At 36.0% G+C, this 20457-nt stretch overlaps 1 protein-coding gene across 3 annotated transcripts in view; it reads right to left on the reverse strand.

The window, feature by feature from the left end:
• Window positions 1-3932: 3932 nt before the first annotated feature.
• The window catches only part of PLEKHB2 (pleckstrin homology domain containing B2), a 457251-nt gene continuing 440726 nt past the window's right edge, over window positions 3933-20457 (reverse strand). For all 3 annotated transcript variants that reach the window (XM_069063365.1, XM_069063364.1, XM_069063366.1), the window contains 6 exons: window positions 18121-18273; window positions 15696-15798; window positions 14230-14269; window positions 12657-12746; window positions 10433-10538; window positions 3933-4303 (listed from right to left, as the gene is read on the reverse strand). In XM_069063365.1, the coding sequence (XP_068919466.1) occupies window positions 4167-4303; window positions 10433-10538; window positions 12657-12746; window positions 14230-14269; window positions 15696-15798; window positions 18121-18273 (629 nt within the window). In that variant the 3' untranslated portion in view covers window positions 3933-4166. The remainder of the gene's footprint in view (window positions 4304-10432; window positions 10539-12656; window positions 12747-14229; window positions 14270-15695; window positions 15799-18120; window positions 18274-20457) is intronic.

The following is a 20457-nucleotide window of genomic DNA, read 5'->3' on the forward strand; positions in this document are numbered from 1 at the left end:
TCAGATTCAGACACTTAACACTTACTAGCCATGTTGACCGTGGGCTAGTCACTTAACCCTAATTACCCTGCCTTCCCCCCTCCAAAAAGCAAAAAAAAAAAAAAAAATTCAGCCAAGTGAACAAATCACAATATACAATGCAGTTCGACACATTTTATTAACAACATTTTCACTATATGCTACACAAATGCATATTCTGCATAGAACAACAGGTTTCATGGGCACAATAGAAACAACATGGTGGAGGCAAGATGGCAATCACAGGAAAGAATCTCAGGCAAGGAGATTTCATTGCTTTCTAAAACTATCAGCAAAAGCAAAAGGAGATATTACCCAGGATAATGAAGATAGGAAATTTGCATTACTTGCATCGTATATAAAACACTATTTTGCCCTTTAACTCTGTTGCCTTACACTGTGCCCTCTCTGAGGAGACAGATATCTGGGTTTGGGGAAGCCTTATTTTTACTATCTAATCCATTTCCCCTGAGTTCTGAGGAAAAATCTGCATGAAAGCCAAATACTTTCCCTTTAACTTGCTGAGTTTATTCAACTCTAACCTACCTGACACCAAGGAAACAAAACATTTGTCAACAGAAAGAATAACAAGTGTAACACATGGGTGGTCAGCTTTTTTCCCCATGCAGGATTAGTAAAGAAAATGCAAATGGAAGGTAAGGAAGGTAAAAGGTAATAAACCTTCCCAGATATACAAAACAAAAAAGCCTCTTAATTCGCTAATTTCTTTAGTTAGGATTATTTGTGCAAAGTACCATATAGAAATGTAATCAGTCAAAAGCAAGGACTATCAAAAGCCAGTATCAACAGTATTAGAGGTATGAGAATGAGATTTTAGAAACTAATGTACTAAATTTGTTTCATATTAAGGTAAAATCACTAGTAACTAACAAACTAGCTGTACTTGGCAGATAGAAAAATGCACTGGCTTGGGAATTAGGAAAGTTGGGTTCTAAACACCTGTTCAGCCACCAGCTAATTATTATCTTGGACAAGTCACTTTCTTTACCTTTCTGGGCCTGTGTATTCCCATGTGTAAAATGATGGTGATAGGCTACCTTCTTGAATGCAGGCAGTTACGCAAAGATAAGGGAAAACACGCTTATGATGTTTCTGAGGAACTCAATGAAAGACTGTTTTAGAGAAGCTCACCCAAAGACCTGATTCTTCTAAAGGCCAAAGTCCCTCAGGCTAAAACATAATAATGCCTTCATACCCAATCATGGAGTTCCCAATCCAAGCCCAAAGGGACTCAGAGGAATATGCTGAAATTACATTTCCTTTGAGTTATAAAACATACCTGGATAATAGAATAGAAGGACAGTGTGTATTTACAGATATTTTAGCACTATAATGCAGACAATGAGTCAGTGACATGGTGCTCTCATGGAGTTTCATATTAATAACTCACTGCAACAATCACTTTATTGCAAATACATCCCTTCAATTCACAGTGCTTCAGAGGATTCATATAAACTACATTGTCTAAATCATTATAATTTTAATATTCTTATTACATACAACTGAAAGTCTTAACAGCAATGACTTTAAAGCATCAACCAATTATACAATCAGACTTTGTGACTTTTCCCCCCAATTGTCAAATGTCAAGTGAGATGGCACTCTCCAGTTAAAAAAGAAACAAAGAAAGAAAAGGCCTATGGAACTGCCAAGAATCCAAGGGTTCATTATAAAGCTGGTTTGGCCTTCAATTTGACATGGAGTGTTAAGTTTCATGAGACAGAGAACTAGTTAATTAGGAGGAAACAATGATATGTAATAAGTTATCCAAAACACAAAACAGAATTCATATGACAAAGAAAGGACTTTATGTCACTACACCATGACAGGGGAAAATCTCAAATTCTCAAACTAGTTTTTAAAAAATCCTAGATCATAGAAAATAGGGCAAGTTACATATAAATTAGGAAATAATATAGGACTATAGATTTGTCTTGCACATGGCAGGCATTCAATAAATATTTCTTTAATGAATTAAGGAATGATAAGATTACTGTATGGTGTTAGCTGCCTGATGTGTTTTAGGTTTAACTTCTAGATGTTGATTGTTTTATTTTTTTACATAATTTCACTAGCTGGGTTCCAAAGAAGCATATTCATAAATTGTAAGCTTTGGATGAGAACTAATGAGAACAAATGTGCCAGTCTACTTGGTCAAACAGAGTCTTTCCACTGATAACTATATATATGTTAAATTACCTTACACTACTTTAACATAACTCTAGTTAATCATGATAGTGCGATCATCAACTTTTCACATCTTTCAGAGAGAGAGAATAGCTTTATTTTCAAAGTGAGACCTAAGATAATCTTGAGTTATCACAAACATGGCTCTTGTCCTATTTCCCTGACACCTTAAAAACAGTTTTGTTAACTAGTAGGTTTTGAGCAAATTTCAACCACAAGTTTAAGAAGCAGAAAAAATGCCTGAACTATAGATAATACAAGAAACAAAAAATGTGTGCAATCTACACGTGCAGCAATTCTACCATCAAAAATTCCGGAATGACTGCTCACGAACAGTGCACATCTCATTCTTTCCCTGAGCTTTTGTTTCCCTCCTACTGCTTTCTCATCATCAAGTAAGTGTAGATATGGAGAATAAAACACTTTGGCTTTTCAAGTAAAAGAAAGCAGATTTATCAAATGGTCCATGAAAAACGACTGTATCATGCTTGAGGATGAAGAAAACTCTCCTAAGGAGTCTGATCAGAAAAATTAAAATGGGATTGAAGAGTACACACATTTTCAAACCATGTTAAAGGTTGTTGGCAAAAATAAGCTTTAGCTGAAAGTCACATGAAATAAGAGTAATTCAGCTGTTTGCTAATCTATAGATCTATAACAAGATACAGATTTAGTTGCATGCGCTCAAGCAAACCTCCTTCCTATTTCTATAATCATTTTCTCCTATCATTAATTCTTCCCATTAGCCTCCCTCATCCTTCTACCTTATCTCAACTCTACAAAATGATCAAGAACTAAACACACTAATAACCCTGAGTTTGATTTTAATTCTTTCTTCTTACTTTTACTGGCTACAAATGCTTTCAGTCTGTTCCACCCTTAGAACAATATTCTGTAGCAGGCCAATCTGATAAAACCAAAAAAGAACTACTTGTAAGCTGGTAACATATTCGTTTTTCAAAACAAGGTGAGAGGAGAAGGGATGGCTCAGATACACAATATAAAAATGTGCTCAATGGAGGTCTGAACTTTGAATGTTTTCAACATGTTAAATAAAAGTTAAGAAGGTAAAAGTCATGTCCATCATCTTTTAAATGCATGCATGGGTAGTACAGACTTTCAAAATAACAAAACAAAACCCCAGTCACCTCAGCCTCTAAACTGTTCTTACAACTCTCATAGTTGAGAACTATGTCAAAGAACTGTAGGTTTCCAGCCCTATTTACAAGAGTTTGTCCTGACTGGCAGCTCTTTAAAAAAACTTACCAGTTCCAATCTCTAGGATTCAATAAATCCGTTCACAACAGAGAAAATAGGCCCAACAGTAGAGCACCACTGGATAAGGACAGGGTCAACACGGAGGTATATGGAGTGTCACCACTGTCTTGGGGACTATTCTTTGGAGTCTGTAGTGCAAAAGGTCTATATTGCTTTATCATGCATAGTTTACTACCCTGCCATGCCAACAGCAACACCCAGACTGTTCCACAGTTAATTCTGAAGTTGAGAGTTAGCAGTTGGATTAATTGAGCTTTTCCCTGCCAGAAATAATCACCTATTCGGGGGTCATTATATGAGCAGCATACTTCTAATATGGATGACAAAGCTATCTCTTTTGCTCTGCATTTAACACTGCAGTGATAATGTTCTTCAAAATGAATGAGCTCATATAAGTCCTTCTTACACAACTAAGTTCCATAAAAGAGTTTGAAATGATCAAGTATCCTTTTAATTCGTATTTCAACTGAACAGCAAACTTACAATCCTGCCTTGTGAAATTTATACTGACTAATTATAATTAAGATGTCACTATCTGAAAAGTACTATTGTAACTGTCATTAAAAATCTTTACAGTAAAACAGGAATACCTTGCAAAATATATTATTATCGCACACAGAAAATAAATAAAGGTTTTGGAAGCTACAAAGATGTAGAGAAACTCAGAAGACCCAGAACAAAGATCCCAAGGCCATGCCAGTGGCTGCCCCAGCCAGCATGCCCAGAGCCAGGTCTCCATCGTTGTCCCGGTAACGCTCCCTGATGATGACATGATTGGCAGGCTGCTGTCCATAAGGTCCTAGAAAAGATGAACAGAATGTTACATACACTGTCAGAAACTGCTACTAAGCTGGTTAGTTTGGCTTAACTATTTTCCTTTGTTGAAGGTAATGAGTTCAATGAGTATACCTTTTGGGGGAGGAGGTATAGAGATGACTAACGTAAAACAACAAAAAGTATCAGCAAAAGCTGTTAGAGAAAAGCAGCACAAAACAAGAGAGGACAGGGATATTTTCTATCTAAACTCTACCAAAAGATTTTTTTTCTTATTGAGATACAGGATATCATATTCCCTTTTAAACCAACAAAACAAAGCTGACTTCTCCTCAAACAGATACAAGAGTTATTTTCTATTAGAATTTCTGACCTATAGTCTATATTCCTACAGTCCAGGCTATACAAGGAAAACTCTAACTTTCCAGTGTGGAGTAAAAGTGCTGGCAGTGCTTTTTGGGGATCCCACCACCCCTCTACTACTATTTGCAAAAGGCTTGATTCACTGGTTTCAAAATCCTAGGAAAACTCACATGAACTGATGCAAGGTGAAGTGAGCAGATCCAGGAAAAACAATTTATACAATAACAGCAATACTGTAAAGATAATCAGCTGTGAAAAATTTAGGAACTCTGATCAACACAATGGTGAATCACAATTTCAAAGGATTCATGAAATATTCTATCCACCTCCAGACAGAGAGCTGATGGACTGACTCATTAGAGTGCAGATCAGAGCATATTTTCTCTTTTCTTTTGAAGGGGAAATGTAGGAATTTGTCTTCCTTGATTATTCCTATTTGTAATGGGTTTTGTTTTGCTTGGCTTCTCAGTTGTTAGGGGAGAGGGAGGAGGGGACAGGAGAGTTCAGAACTGAGAATAAAATTAAATTGAATTTAGAAAAGGCTTGATAATACTTTTTTGTTCCAATACTTGACCTCCTCCACTTATGAACTCACGGTAACTGAAAGTCAAATTAATCAACTCAAGACAAATAAAATCTCTACTATTACCCATCACCCCACCAAAAAAATAAACTGCAAAGGCTCAGAGATTCAGAATTGGAAGCAAACTCAGTTTCTGTCTAGTCTAACCCCCTCATTTTTACTGCAAACTGCAAAGAGGTTAACTGAGTTGGCCCAAGATCACACTGGCAGTAAATAAATGTCAGAGGTAAGATTAGAACCCAGAACTCGACTCCCAAATCCACTGTTCCTTCCGCTTTACTCTTCTGCATTTCTGACAATGTGCCTTAATGTATCTGCAACACTTGAGCCTCCATTTTCTACTACAGTTGGCGAAGTACAGATCCATCAGGATAACAAATGGATAGAGTAATAAATGAGGAATGAGCTGAATTGTGGAGAACTCAGGGATTCCATAGAAATTCCAAAGATGAAAGAGTGGTTAGAATGTTAATTAGCTCACTGGCAGTATAACAGAAGGAGAGAAGAGGGCAAACCCATTAAACTTTCAACCATTATTACCTAAGAATCATTCTTTAATAGAGCAGTTATGAACTTTAAAACAGAAACTTTCAATCATGCAAATTAGATTTTAAATTAAAACTAAATCTCTTCCTATAACTTGCTTTTGTTTTTAACTACATAGAAGTAATTTACTATATATCTAAGAGCAGAAAGTACACATTTTTCCTAAAAATCTTTTAAACAACCAAATTATACTGTCACTGTTCACACTATTAAATTATTATTGAAGCAAAAGGTAAAAGGTGGGAATGAAAGTTCATTATCATGAATGATCTCTTTGTCTACAGCCTCTCTACTATCCAATTCATTCTATGTACCACTGATTAATCTTCCTTTTTCAAAACTTTCAATGGCTTCACATAACTAAATGATAAAACCAAGGCTTATCCATGATCTGGCTTTGAATTCTAAACTCAGACAGTCTACTCACCATTCCTACAAAATGTTATTAACATTCTCACCTCCATACTTGTGCTCAAGCCTGGAGTGACTGCCCTTCCCTCTCCTACCTACCCAAATCTTACTGATGGCTAAAGGCCTTCCTCACAAGCCACCATCCTTATGAAGTCTTCCTTGACCATTTCAGCCAATAGCAATCTCTTCTCCTTCTGAAATCTTATTGTACTTGGTTAGTGTTATACATTTAGCATTTACTCACACACTGCCTTCTAAGATCTTTCATATAACTACTTTATACTGCTCCTAAATGCTTGTATTTATATATAATGTTGCATATAATGGATGCAGGGTTTGGGGAATTAAGTGACATGGGTTCTAGTGTCAGCTCTAATGTTGTCTACATGACCTTGGCGGACTTCAAAGTAACTTGAAAATACGAGACTAAGTTCATAAGTTCAGTTATCTAGGACACTTCCAACTTGCTTATGTTGTACATTCAGTCAGTTGCCAAGTCCACTTAATTCTATTTTCACAATACCTTTTACATCTATACCCTCGACCAGGGTTTGGCAAACTATAGCCCAAGGGCCAAATCTGAACCACCACCCATCTTTATATGGCCTGTAGGCTGAGTGGTTTTTATATTGTTAAATGATTGAAAAAAATCAAAATAATAATATTTTGTGACACATTAAGATTAATTATGCAATTAAAATTTCAACGTCCATAAATTAAGTTTTATTAGAACACAGCCATGCTCAGATTTATGTACTGTCTATATATGCTTTTCCATAGCTGCTCTGCCACAACCACAGAGTTGACTAGCTGTGACAGAGACCGTATATGTCCCTATCATAGCTTAATACTGCTGCTCAGTATACTATAAATCACAGTGACACAATTATAACTCGACAGCACTTTGAAAGCCATGTATATTGCTGTACTGAAACCTTTTTTTAAAAAAACAGCACATACCCATTGTGTTAAAATGAGAAAATATGAGGGGGAAAAGGCTGTTGGGATTTTTTTTTTTAATTTTGGGGGCTCAGAGCTGAGACTGAATTTTTTCTGAATCTCAAACACTATTCTCAAGACTCTGAATGGCTTTGAAAATTAGCTTTCCTGAAATATTTGTTCATGTTTCTTAACTAATCCAACATAAAATCACAAGGCAAAACAAAACTTATGTGCAAGATTTATGCTATGTTAAAGTCAATTCAATGACAACTAACATTGTTTGAATCACAAGTAATATCAAGATGCTTTATATACTTCCTGGGCTATCAAAAATTAAAAACAGGGGCAGCTAGGTGATGCAGCAAATAGAATGGCCTGGAGTCAAGAGGACCTAAGTTCAAATCTGGCCTCGGACACTTAACATTTATTAGCTTAATCCCAATCGCCCTGCCTTCCCCCCTCCAAAAAAAAAGACAAAAAAGTTAAAACAAGTGAGATGTCCACTCCCATACAAATTTGTAAAAGATAGTCATATTTTCTGAACTCAAAACTAGAGTTCCAGCAACGTTTTTTGAACCTTGATGCAACTGCAAAAGAAATTTTCATATTTCAAAATCTATTTCACTGTGGAAATGCATTTCTATAAGCACCTTCCAAGTGATGAATATACTCAATTAAAATTATATGCTCATTGACTGATAACAGTATTTGGCAGGATTACCCGTGTGAAAAGATATTTTCAAAACTGAAATACATAAAATCTCATTACCGATCAGCATTAACATAAAATTTACAATCAATTTCATTAAAGAACACTCATTTTGGACCCATTTCTGCAAAATGTTTTTCACATCCCCACCCTGCAAAGAATTCCATTCTTCTAATGGGTAGACCCATATTACAAAAACTTATACTCAATTATTTCTATTACATTTTTAATTTCATCAGTAAAATACGTGGAAATTTTTTTTTCTCTCTTGTTATAGCAATACTTACATAACAGCTTTAATTTTTGCCACTCAGCCCACAAAATCTAAGATATTACTCTCTAATCCTTTAGCTTGCCTAATCCCTACTCTAGACAATTGTGATAACTTCTTAAATGGTCTTTCTGCTTCCAGGCTTTCTCTTCTTCAAGCCATCTTTCACATGGCTGCCAAAATAATCTTCCTTTTAAAGCACAAATCTGATCACATCAGGCCTTTGCTCAAAATTCTTCAGCAGTCTCCTATAAATTCCTCAAACTGGCAATTAAGACCTTCTAAAACTGTGCCCCAACCTACTTTATTCACTTATTTCACATTATTCTCCTAGATGTATTCAACATTCCAGCAAAAGTGATCTACTAGGTATTCCTTGAATTCAATACTCCATCTCCCATCACCCCGTCTTCCCGCAGGTTACCTTCATGCATGCTATGCACTGGGATCCTCAGTTCCACCTTTTAGAATTCTTGGTTTCCTACAAAGGCGTGTGTAGGGGTGGGAGGGGAAGGGAGATATATATACTGCCAAACTCAACTGAGCTATTGGTGACTTTTGCTCTATTCTCTTTTCTTCCTCTCTTTTTAATTTTGTATTAAATGACGGGTAGTTCTCTGTGGAGGGAGGAAAGAAGGTAAATCTCTGGGAATAAAAATGATGAAAAGCAAAAGATAAATTTTTTTTTCCTTTAAAAAGAATTCTTAGTTTCTTTCAAGGGTCAGTTTTGATGCGAGTACTCCTATGCAAAGTCTTTCCTGGTCCTTCAATTTGTTGCTACTCTCTTCTTCCTAAAATAAACTTGTATTTATCTGAGTGCTGTGTATTCCAATAGTAGGTAAGCCCCCTGAGGGCAGAAATCATTTCATTTTTGTTTTGGCCCTGTGCCTATAGTACAATGTCTTGCACATAAAAGAAACTTAAACGTGTTTGTTGAATTAAAGGAGCCCTCAGTTTCTCTCATATACAAAAGGAGAAGCTTGGACTAGATGATTCTCAAGTTGTCTCCCCAGTTAGATTACAAATTAAAGGCACTATGTGTTACAGTTTTATATTCCTTACAGTCCCTAACTATATGCACACAGTAGGCATTTAACAAAGAGCTGCACAATGGAAATGAATTAATCAGAGGAAATGTTCCTATTGCCACAAGGAAGATGAAAATGAATGGTGAATCTGCAGACAGCAGGCACGCCACTCAACCCAGAGCTTGCTAGATAAACAGTATATTCTGCATAAAAGGACAGTTTGCTAATCATGCAATAATACTCTCAGGTGGCTTGGAGACAGCCCTATATAATGAGCTACCTTTGCATCAGGAGCTGCTGAGCCGGTGACTAATTCCCTTCCTGTTCCCTCACTTGAAGCTGGCCAAGTCCCACCCTTTACAAAAGGAACATTTTGGGACTGGATGATGCCCTAACGAGAATCATGAGAAAAAGGACTCAATAAAAAGAATGCATGCTTTTCTGTTCATCCAAGCCCTCACAGCTCTTTCACTTACCTTGTTCCCTACTTATGGCCCAGAACTTCTCACCATACACCTTCCGTGTCCTCCAAAATTGACATCCTCAGGTTTCGTCTGCCTTATGGCTTATCCAGCATCTCCTCTGAACCCTTGCTATTCATACATGATCTGATCAGTTTTCCTACCTCGCTCTGTTATGCGGCACCTAGCCACAACCCCATTCTAGACTCCTTTCTTATTTCAAGACCTTTTCATTTCCCTTCACCACTGGCTTCCAGTACTTTCACCAAATCCAACCTACCTCCCTGCCAAATGTCTATTATAGATGCAACCTAACCAATATTTTTGGTTCTAACCCTTTACCATGGCACCTGCAACCTGTTGCAACTTACAAGTTTCCAGCTAGAAATCTATCATTTGTTTTCCTTTTATACCAAAATTGAGGATTAATTTAAGTCCTTTGAAGATCTCTATTATAATGGTCAATAAAAATGTCCAGAAGGACAACAAAAAAGAAATTTCAAAGGATAACTGGGGAAAAATAAAAATAATCTATTTTAAAGATTTCCTTTCCTTTAACACAGATATTTTCATTTATTTTACATCTTAAATATTAATGCACTTCATTAATTATGATTTCTCCCCTTGGGATCCTTAGAGGAGACTTTTTGTTTTATAGTCTTTACACCTAATCCACTACTTCAAAGCAATTAGAAACATTAAGTTCTTATGTAGATGTTTGATTTGAAGAGCATAGTTATGATAAAAAACAAAAAATTAAATGACATTCCAAAATTAGGAAAAATAAACAAAAAGTAATCTAGAACTAATTAAAGAGAAAATAACATTGCCATTAGTTACCTGGATATGGATACTGGTATGGTATGGCATAAGCCTGCCCATTAGCAGCATAGATAACTTGAGTTCCTGGAGGGTATGCGCCATTATATGGACCATAGCCAAATACCTGTTGCAATGGAATATTAGGTATATGACAGGATTTATAACATGTTTTCTAACACTCAAGAAAATATATTTTAAAATATAATAATGTGATGTAAATATAAAAAAGTATTCAAATTCCCTCTCTAGGTTGTACTTAGCAAAATTTTAATTTAATATTACCAAAATTTTACAAAATTTAAAATGACCAGAAATATACTTACCAAAATTTCATATAAATATAGACAATGAAATGCAGTGTAGGCATATCCTTACTAAAGAAAAGCCTTTATTAAAAAACTGAACAAAATGGTTAAGTTGGGTGGTGATTATACATATTACAAAGATTCTTTTTCTTACAAAATTACTTATGTTATATTGCCATGCATAAATCAAAGATTAAAAACATAATTCCGAATAAACTAAAATTTTGACTCTGAAATTTGAGTAAAGATTTGAGGAAAAAACACTGGAATTGGTGCAGAGAACTTGGTGCAGAGAACTACTAGCTACTAACTTAGCTGGCTCTTTACTAACTAGGTAAATGACTGTGAACAAATCACTTACTGTGTCCTGGCCTTAGTTTCTTCATCTATAAAGGAAGGGGTTTGGAATAGGTGACCTCTTAAGTCACTTCTAACTCTTAAGTCAGTCAATAAACATTTATTAAGCACCTATTATGTCCCAAGCACTGTGTTAGATTTACTGGCAACTGAGTACCTAGACTTGAGGCCTAGTGAGATAACTAGCTGAATAACCACATGCAAATTACCACCTATCTAAGCCTCAGTTTCTTCATACAGAAAAATGATTCACTATCATTTGCAACATTTACCTCACAGGATTAGTGTGACCTAAGTGCTGTGCAGACTACAATGCACTATATTAGCAACTATTATTCTCAGTAGCTCTATATTTACCTAAATCAGTTTCTCGTGGACCAATTAGCAATATCAAGAGGACAATAACCATGTCTAAATTGCTAGAGCAGCAAGCAGGAGAAACCTCTTGCCTAAAAAGGCTGTAGCTGCTTAAAAAAAAAAAACTATGGGGCAGCGAGGTGGCACAGTGAATAGAGCACCAGCCCTGGAGTCAGAAGGATCTGCAGTCAAATCTGACCTCAGACATGTGACACACTTACTAGCTATGTGACCTTGGGCAAGTCACTTAATCCCAATTGCCTTGCCTTTCCCCCTCCCCGCCAAAAAAACCTTAAAAAAAAAAAGCAGTACAAGTGCTCTGAACTATATAAGAACTATAGGCTAAAATCATTTTAGGTCTATCTATATATACTGACTTACATCTCTCTCTCTCTCTCTCTCTATATATATATATATATATTTACATACAGACATACGTGATACTGAAGTTATTTGAATTTGTGAAGTGTCCAGCCCTTTTAAAAAGTTTCCTTAAAAATTCCAACTTGTACACAAGATTGATTTCATATGGCCCCCTTCACGCATGCTATGTTCTAGCTCATCTGGCCTCCTTGATATTCCCTGTACCTAATTTTTCATCTCCAGTGTCTTCATACAGACTGTCCTACAGACCTTTTTCCTAATCTACACCTCTTGGAATCCTTTTTGTTGAAGGCTCAGCTCATATGCTAGCCTCCCCAGAATCCATTCATGATTCCCCTGGTTATTGGAACTCCCTCTAATTATTTTTTTTATTTTGTATATATTTTTGTATTTATTTAGCACAGTGCCTGGCACTTAACAGGCAAAAATAAAGGCTTATTGATTTAAACTAGACTATCAGTTCCATGATAGCAGTCAGTGTCTTAACCCAGAGCCTTTCATAAAATATCATTTAAAACTTTAGAAAATTCTTGATTTTATTCACCTGAATGATCCTCCCACTAACAAATATTATAATAACTCCACAATTCAATACAGTTTCAAGAGTAAATGTGGTCAAAAGGGAAAAAGAAAAACCCAGGTAGGCAGCCTTCCAGTGCACAAAACAGGCACTTATATGTTCACTGAATTTCAATGATTCAGTTATTCAAATGGGAAAGTCTTGGGATGTAATCCTAAATTCTCTGATGATGCATTCAAGGTGAAAAAGACCTGAAATAAGAGACTAAAATCCTTCTACCATTAGGATTCTATTTATTCCCTTATACTTCCTTCTATACCTCAGGAGATGGTGTGGCATAAGCTGTATAAGGAGGAGGAGATGAAGCAACAGCAGTCTCATCATACATGACTTCTGAGCCAACATAAGCCTACATAAGAGGAAAGAAAAGAAAAAAGATCATTTAGAGAGTGTGAAAAACTGGTCAAAAGTGTATTGCGTACATATTTTATTATCATGGACATACAAAATGAAAATCACAAGTTCACTCATTAATGGGAAATGTAAATATGATCACTGAAATAAAATAAGCAGAAGGGAAAAACAAAAAGTATCAAACCTGTGGTATGAAAGACACTGACTAGTAATGTTTATAAATCTTTATGGTATCATTTACAATAGCATAATGTTCATATGGATAAAGACTAAGGCCAAAGACCTTCAAAAAAGACTACCAAAAAATAAAAAGTTCATAAAACTATTTAAAAGCCTTTTATGAAGCCATACTCAAATTTTTTTGCTGTTATAAGAGACTTAAGAAATCATCTGCCAGTGAAAAAAGCTGGAATCTGACACTCCTTAACACTGTTCCAGAAACTTTAAAGGGATACAGACACTGTAGTTTGTTGTCACAACATATTTCTTTAAGTTTACTAAGATTTAACTGCTCCCTAGTTAAAAAAAAAACCATGGCCTTCTCCCCCTCTTAATTATAGGTATGCATATGTATAGGTATATATGTATATATTTGCACATACCCACATATATGTATGCATACATACATATGCATATATGCGTGTGCACATGCACACACAGACACACACACAGATGAACCATAGTAGACTCCTGACATACACTACAGAAATAAACAATGCTAAGCCAATCCAAAATTTGGTTTAACATCAAAAAGACACGAGCTATACTGTTTGCAAGCTTACAAGAGTAAGTCAGAAAACTTTTTTTTAATTTTCTTCAGTTTTCACAATGTTCATTCCCATGTGTATATTTAAACTGACTTTTCCTTTCAGAGACAGAATCTCATATTTTGTTTTATCTGACAAACCAAAGGCTTAACATACTAAATGATTTAATTTTTAGGCAGTGACATTGAAGAATAATGATACAATTTGTTAAAAGATGAATACAAAGGAGGGATTTTGCTATACTAATACTGAACTCTATGAAACTGGACAAGGAATACCTAATCCATTTCAAGATGTACACATGGAAACCTGAAAACATGTTGCCTTGCTGGTATTTTTTGTATTTCAAACTAAAACAAAGTGTAATCCAATGGGCCTTTTACTACACCTTGTGAAAAAACTTATAATGTCTTATAACCAAGAGTATGCCTATCAGAGGGTAGTAATCTAGACAAAACTGCCCAGTTATCCACAGTCTAGCTAACAGCACCAAAGGCCTCCCCCCCAATCTGTAACTTACTACCAGTGTTTCCATCTGCCTATTCATGCAACCAAGTGAGGCAATTTGGGAGATACAACAAAGTAGCCCATATTACCATTCCCATTTCCTTTGTCCCAACTTCCTCTCCTTAGTCCAGTAAGGCCATGTATATAAATAATGACAGCCTGACCCTAAAAAGGTTGATGTATACACAAAACCTGAAAACTTACAGTATTTGTCCTGGCATCCTGGAGTGCAAATTTCCAGGCCCTAAGGAAAGAGAAAGGTAGTTTTACTTAAGGGTACATCATCCTCCTAATTTTATTCAAAAGGCTACATAACAATTAAAACCTCTTACAGATGTCTACTTTATAATTTTAACTACATAGTTGGTTATCCTTAGTACTTGAAGGACACTTAACAGAGAAATAGGAGGGAAATGGAAGAAAGAAGAATTATTGGGAAGGTAGGATAAGGGAGAGATTAGTTGTAGAAAATTAAGGATATAGAAAAATATTTATAGGTCTTTTTAAGGTAGCAAAGAATGGGAATCTGAGAAAACAAAAAATGATGAAGGGGATGGTTTCAGAGAAAACTGGAAAGATTAATATGAACTGATGTTCATATAAGTGAAGAGAACCAGAACAATTTATATGACAATTTTGTGAAGATAAGACATGAGAACTCTGACTGGCACAATAACCAACCATGAGTCTAGCAGAATAATGATGAAACCTGCTACCCACCTCTTCATAGAAAAGTGAGGCTTAGGAGTAAAGAATGATTGATACAAAGACTGAAATACAGATATTTGTGCATGGCGAGAATGGAAACTTCTTTTGTTTTGACTATACATGTCTATAACAGGAGTTTTGTTTTTCTTTCCTAATTTGAGGGGATGGATACAGAGGAGTGGAAGATGAGGAGAAGATAGATTTCTGTCAACTGAAAAAAAGTAAAATTTAATTTAAAGGATATGGGATTAAGTGTTGTTCATATTAAAGCTTGACATAAGGAAAACCTTTAGATTTTGGAATGGACTTCTTTGGGTGGTAGTTACCCCCATCCCTGAAGGCCTATACGCAAAGGCTGAATTGGATGACTACTTATCAGATAAGATACAGAGAGAGAATTCCTCTTCAGGTATGAGTTAGACTAGATACTATTGAAATTCTCTCTGTCTCTAGGATACTGCAAGTCTTTGAATGTGAGCTCAAACTCTCTTACCAGTCAGTTAGCTTTACATTTCATAAATATTCCTTATTTTCACCAGGCATATTGCAAACAGGCAGTGCAAAGCACAGGCTCTGCTGACCATGTGTCAAGTGTCATTTTGAGAAGGAAGGTACATTTTTAAACTACACATAATGATTCTATCCAACCGTGCTGTTTTAGTACATATTCTAGAATCATGACACTGACCTGTATAAATCACCTTTAAAAAGCCTGATAGCCAGGCAGTTTTTCTACCAGTTTCTCAAAGCAACATAGAATCAGAATGTACCCTTAGAAATTCCATGTTTACACTATGATAACTAAGTTTCCCTCGCCCATCCTCCTAGAGTCATTTATTCTAAAGCCTGAAGGGAAACTCTCCTCCCACTTTTCCCAACTCCACCCCCTCAACAACATAAAAGTTTAATTGGAAATAACATCAGAAAATATTCTTTCAAATGCAAAAGAGAACAACACTTACAAGCAGTCATCTTCACTTTCTGCACAAAGATTGATAGTTTTCCCATCTCGGCAAATAATTTGCAGTGCACGGTCTTTTGGCTTACCCTCAGGAGGATGAAAATCTATGGGGAAAAATTAGGAGTTCAGAAGACTGGGAGACTTTAAGTAACACAAAAAATATGTTACAGGACACCAAGTATCATTAGACATATCATCTCAAATCAGAAAACAAGTCTAAATGAAACAAGTAGTATGTTTTCTGAGAGATTTAAAGCAGAAATAAGATTAAAGAAAAGTTCCTTTTTCAGTCTACATGAGTAAATAAAGGAGACTTCTTCAACAGGGCACCACAAAGAGGCAACTGCTCATCCAGTACATAAATCAATAAAGATAATATCCCATGCAAAAAAAATTTTAAAAAAGGGAAAACCCTCAATAGCAAAGTTGCCATCATTTTACACTAAAGAGAAAAATGACACGTGCTTACACTGAAAGCAACCAGTGGTTAAAAATGTAGTTAAACATTAAAATATAGGTAAAGTGAACAAGTATTTTCTCTTTCCATAATCAAACACAAAAATTACAATTTTATTTTCATTCAACTCCCTCCAGGGAAATAAAATAGGCAATTTTAAAAATACTTTTTCTAAAGAATGCGGTTTCCATACAAGGGGATATGCAGAACACACAATGGCTGCCTGTATCCCAATTCAATGTAATATATTATACAAAATGAGCTAAGTAAGTTTTATTTAGCAGCAAGTATGAAAGAGAATAAATTGCTTTAGTGGGAATAAGAATCCAGACTTTATGAAATACAGCAGAAATAAAACCTGTATTCAAATTCCATCTCTGACAATACATACCTAAATGACTTTGGACACTTAAATTCCCAGGACCTACCCCATAATCTGTCAAATAAGAGCTGAACTAGGATTCAAGGGTGGAGAACCTGCAGCCTCAGGTGGCCTTCTAGGTCCTTGGGTGTGGCCTTTTGAATGAGTCCAAGTTTTACAGAACAAAATCCTCTTACTAAAGGTCCCTACCCCTGGACTAGATAGTCTAAGGTCCCTTCCAATTCAAGATTATCTTATCCTATAAACATTCTTGTTTATCATAAAATATAAGCAATCAGATATTTTAGCAAGATTTTTCTGTAGGTTCATACAGCTATAAGCTAAATGTGGGTGAGGGAGGGCAGAATGGCAAATTGACATAAATACCAATACTGGAACTTCAATCTAGGGTATGGGTTAGAAGAATGCAACTCGTCAAATATATTATCTCTGAAGTCCCCTCAAGGTTTGAGATTCTATGATTCTTATCTAAAATGTTACATAGGGTAGGATAAAGAACACTGTTGGTTTTGGGTATCAGGAAACCCAGCTTCAAGGCCTACATCTAACACACAGAGTTGTGTGACCATGAATAGATCATTTTCCCTCTCTCAGCTTTAGTTTCTCATCTGTGAAAAAAGGCTAATATTTCTTGTATTACCTATCTCATGAGGGTCCCATCTCAGTCATAATGTTTTAATGTGAACTAATAAGTACCTTGTTATATACTAGACCAGGGAATGGGAACCTGTGGTCTCAGGGCCACATGTAGTCCTCTAAGTCCTCAAGGAGGCCCTTTGACCAAATCCAAACTTCACAAAACAAATCCCCTTAATAAAAGTATTTGTTCTGTAAAACTTGGACTCAAAGGACCAAACCCAAGAACCTAGAAAGCCATGTGCAGCCTCAAGGCTACAGGTTGCCCACCTCTGCACTAGGCAAAGCCAAGAAATTAGTTGAGGAATCACAGATTCCTCCCTTCTGCCCTTTAGGGGTTTATAATTATTTTTCCATAAGGGTTCCAAATACTTAATTTCCTCAACTTGTATTTTTGAGACAGGGCCAGATGTTACAGACCTTTCTTCTATAAGACAAACTATATTAAGCATTTTGAAAACCAATAATCATTATTTATAGCTCATTAGCTATTGACAAAAAAATATATATTGGTGAAACATAAAGTTTTAAAATTCTGAAATAATTTAAAGTACCTTAGAAGAAGCTAAAACAAGATTGTATTATTTTTATACCTCATATTAAAAAATGGGTAAAACTAAACTAAACTTCGAACACATCATAGACTGACTGACTTGTACCCTTTCGTTATTATAAGGTCTGGGGAAAAAGGGACCCTTCAGAGATTCAAATATATAAATATATCTGGCAGAAATGCAACTTGTACTATACACTGCCCACTGATAAACTCCTATTACATGGAATCCCAAGATTAAGTATCAGGACTTCCAATAGGGCTTATGTAAGAGTTTTAGCTCAATCCATTAATGAAGTACAAAATGTTAAGAGGAAATACAGATATGTCTTCTAGACTAATCAAGCAAAAGAAACAGAAGAAAAGGACTTTAACGGCATGAAGCAAAATTCTATTACCACGGCATTCATTTCCCATTCGGATGTTGATGCAGTCCACCAGCATGTGAATCTTATCTTCTACATTCTGTCTAGTCTGGTCATCATAATAGATTAGGTGGCCATCTGACCACAGATCAAACCAGTTTTTTTTCCACCGTTTCAAAATTGTGCCTGAATGAAACAGGAAGATGTTGATTTGAATCAAAATAATATATTAGCTTGTTCTGTAATTTTAAAATACTGTAATATAAACAAGAAATTATCCCATTTGGCTCTTTGGGTAAGGCTACTAAGGAACTTTCACCAAGCAATCAAAAAATAAAATAAGGCATAGTAAAATTAAAATTTGCAGTTGTGACAATGTTCACTGCAATATTTTACATATAATATACACCATGTAGTCCATTCACTGCAGAACCAAAAAATAAGCTAAGCAAAGCATATTAAACATTGATTTGAGTTAAAGAAATCCTATCTCCCATTCCTTTCCCTATACTCAACAACCCATGGGGATTCAACATGCTGGCTTAGTCCCCTTCAAAGATTAAATTTTAGGTGTCTTAGCTCTAAAAAGAGATCTCTTAGGATATCTGTCCCAGAAACAACACTTCTCACCCCACCCCCCTTTTTCAAAACATTTTCACATACTTGCTGATTGCCTTATAGATACATCTTCAAGATAAGAAGCAGCACTCAACCTGTGACTGGTGAGTTCTCTGTCTGTGAGCAGGTCACTTCAAATGTGCTATGTCCTCACTGCTGTAAAGTCTGAAATGACTTGTCTCTGCCATAGAGGGACTCAGAAGGAGAGTCCCCTAAAAACCTAAATGCCCTACATAAATATCTATTATTCCTAATTATTAGGATACATAACAGGCCTGGGCCTCAGGCTTAATGGGAAAGAAGGATGGGACAGTCCGATCATGTGATTCAGTGTTTGAAGTTCAACTAGTCTAACCATCTCATTTTACAGAAAAGAAAATTGATGTTAGAAAGTCAGATGTTAAACAGGAAAAAAAAAGTTGTTCTTTTTACCACAAAACAAAGTAACAGAAAATATTCATAAGGGAATTGATTTTTCATATAGCAATAAGAACGCAGATATCAGGAGAGGTAGGAATTTATAACTCAAAAGCTTATAAAAGTGAATGTTGAAAATTTTAAAAATATGAATTTTAATTTTTTTTTAAAAGAATGCAGCTATCCTAGGAGTTGTATCCTACACTTTTTTCAAAATATCAGAGATGGAAAAGATCTTAAACAAGCATTATCTGGTCTAGTCCCATTTTCAAACAGGTCAAATTTGGGAAACCCTAGCTAATCCAGGCTCTTCTGAGTTAATACTTTAGCTGAATTCAAAAGTCACCATATTTTAAAAGGTAAATTTATGTCTCCGAATTTGTTGTTACATGTAGTCTTGTGAATGATTATAATAAATATTTCTTAAGTACCTTCTATGTGCTAGGTAGGCACTGTGCTAAGCTCTGGGGATACTAATTCTTAAAAAAGACAGTCTCTACCTTCAAGGAACTTAAAATTTAATAGAGACAGACAATACACAAAAGAAAGCTGGAAGCTGGCCTTCCTTCACTGATCCCCAGACCCAGGATATCATGATGTTGACAATGATGATGGAGTCACCAAGTAGGGCAGCTGGTGGCAAATTAAGAGACTGCAGTGATTTTGAGCCCTCTATGAAGGGAGGCTATGGGAGAAGTTTTTTGGTTCACCCTGTAATCAGAGGGGCAAAAACACCTGAAGGTACAGATGAGCTATGAGTACCAAAGCTGAAACAATCTCCATGATGATGGGCTTATCTAAGCAGAATAGCTAGTGGCAAATAGTCTCACAAAATAATAAGGCAATCTCCTACCTCTTAAGCCTAGAAAAAATGTGGCTAGCAATTGGGGGGGGGGGGGGGGGGGCAGGGGAGGGGTTAGGGCCTGCAGGCATCTTACTTGGGTCTACAGGCTGAGAAATACCGTGTTTCCCCGATAATAAGACACTGTCTTGTTATTTTTTTTGGACAGAAAAACACCAGAGGGCTTATTTTAATGAACATTGACAGCAATTTTAATAAACAGGTAAATGTGAACCAAAAAATGTACCTTTATTCAATAAGCAAATCACTGGGGAAGAACAGGATGACGCGCTCACTGCTGCAGCTCTGATTGGATGCATCTCGGAGCGCGGCGTGCGTTTCACGGGGGGGGGGGGGGGAGGAACAGTGGTGCATAGAGAGGGTACCATAATGTAGCGTGTAGCGCAGGGGATCACCTTCACTACAGTAGCAATCTCGATAGGGCTTATTTTCGGGGGAGGGCTTATTTTAGAGGAATCTTACACAGTAAGGGG

This window comes from Petaurus breviceps, unplaced genomic scaffold (genome assembly GCF_028583685.1).
Source record: "Petaurus breviceps papuanus isolate PSGF00001 unplaced genomic scaffold, PetGlider_PUasm1.0 90556, whole genome shotgun sequence".
NCBI classification, from domain to species: domain Eukaryota; kingdom Metazoa; phylum Chordata; class Mammalia; order Diprotodontia; family Petauridae; genus Petaurus; species Petaurus breviceps.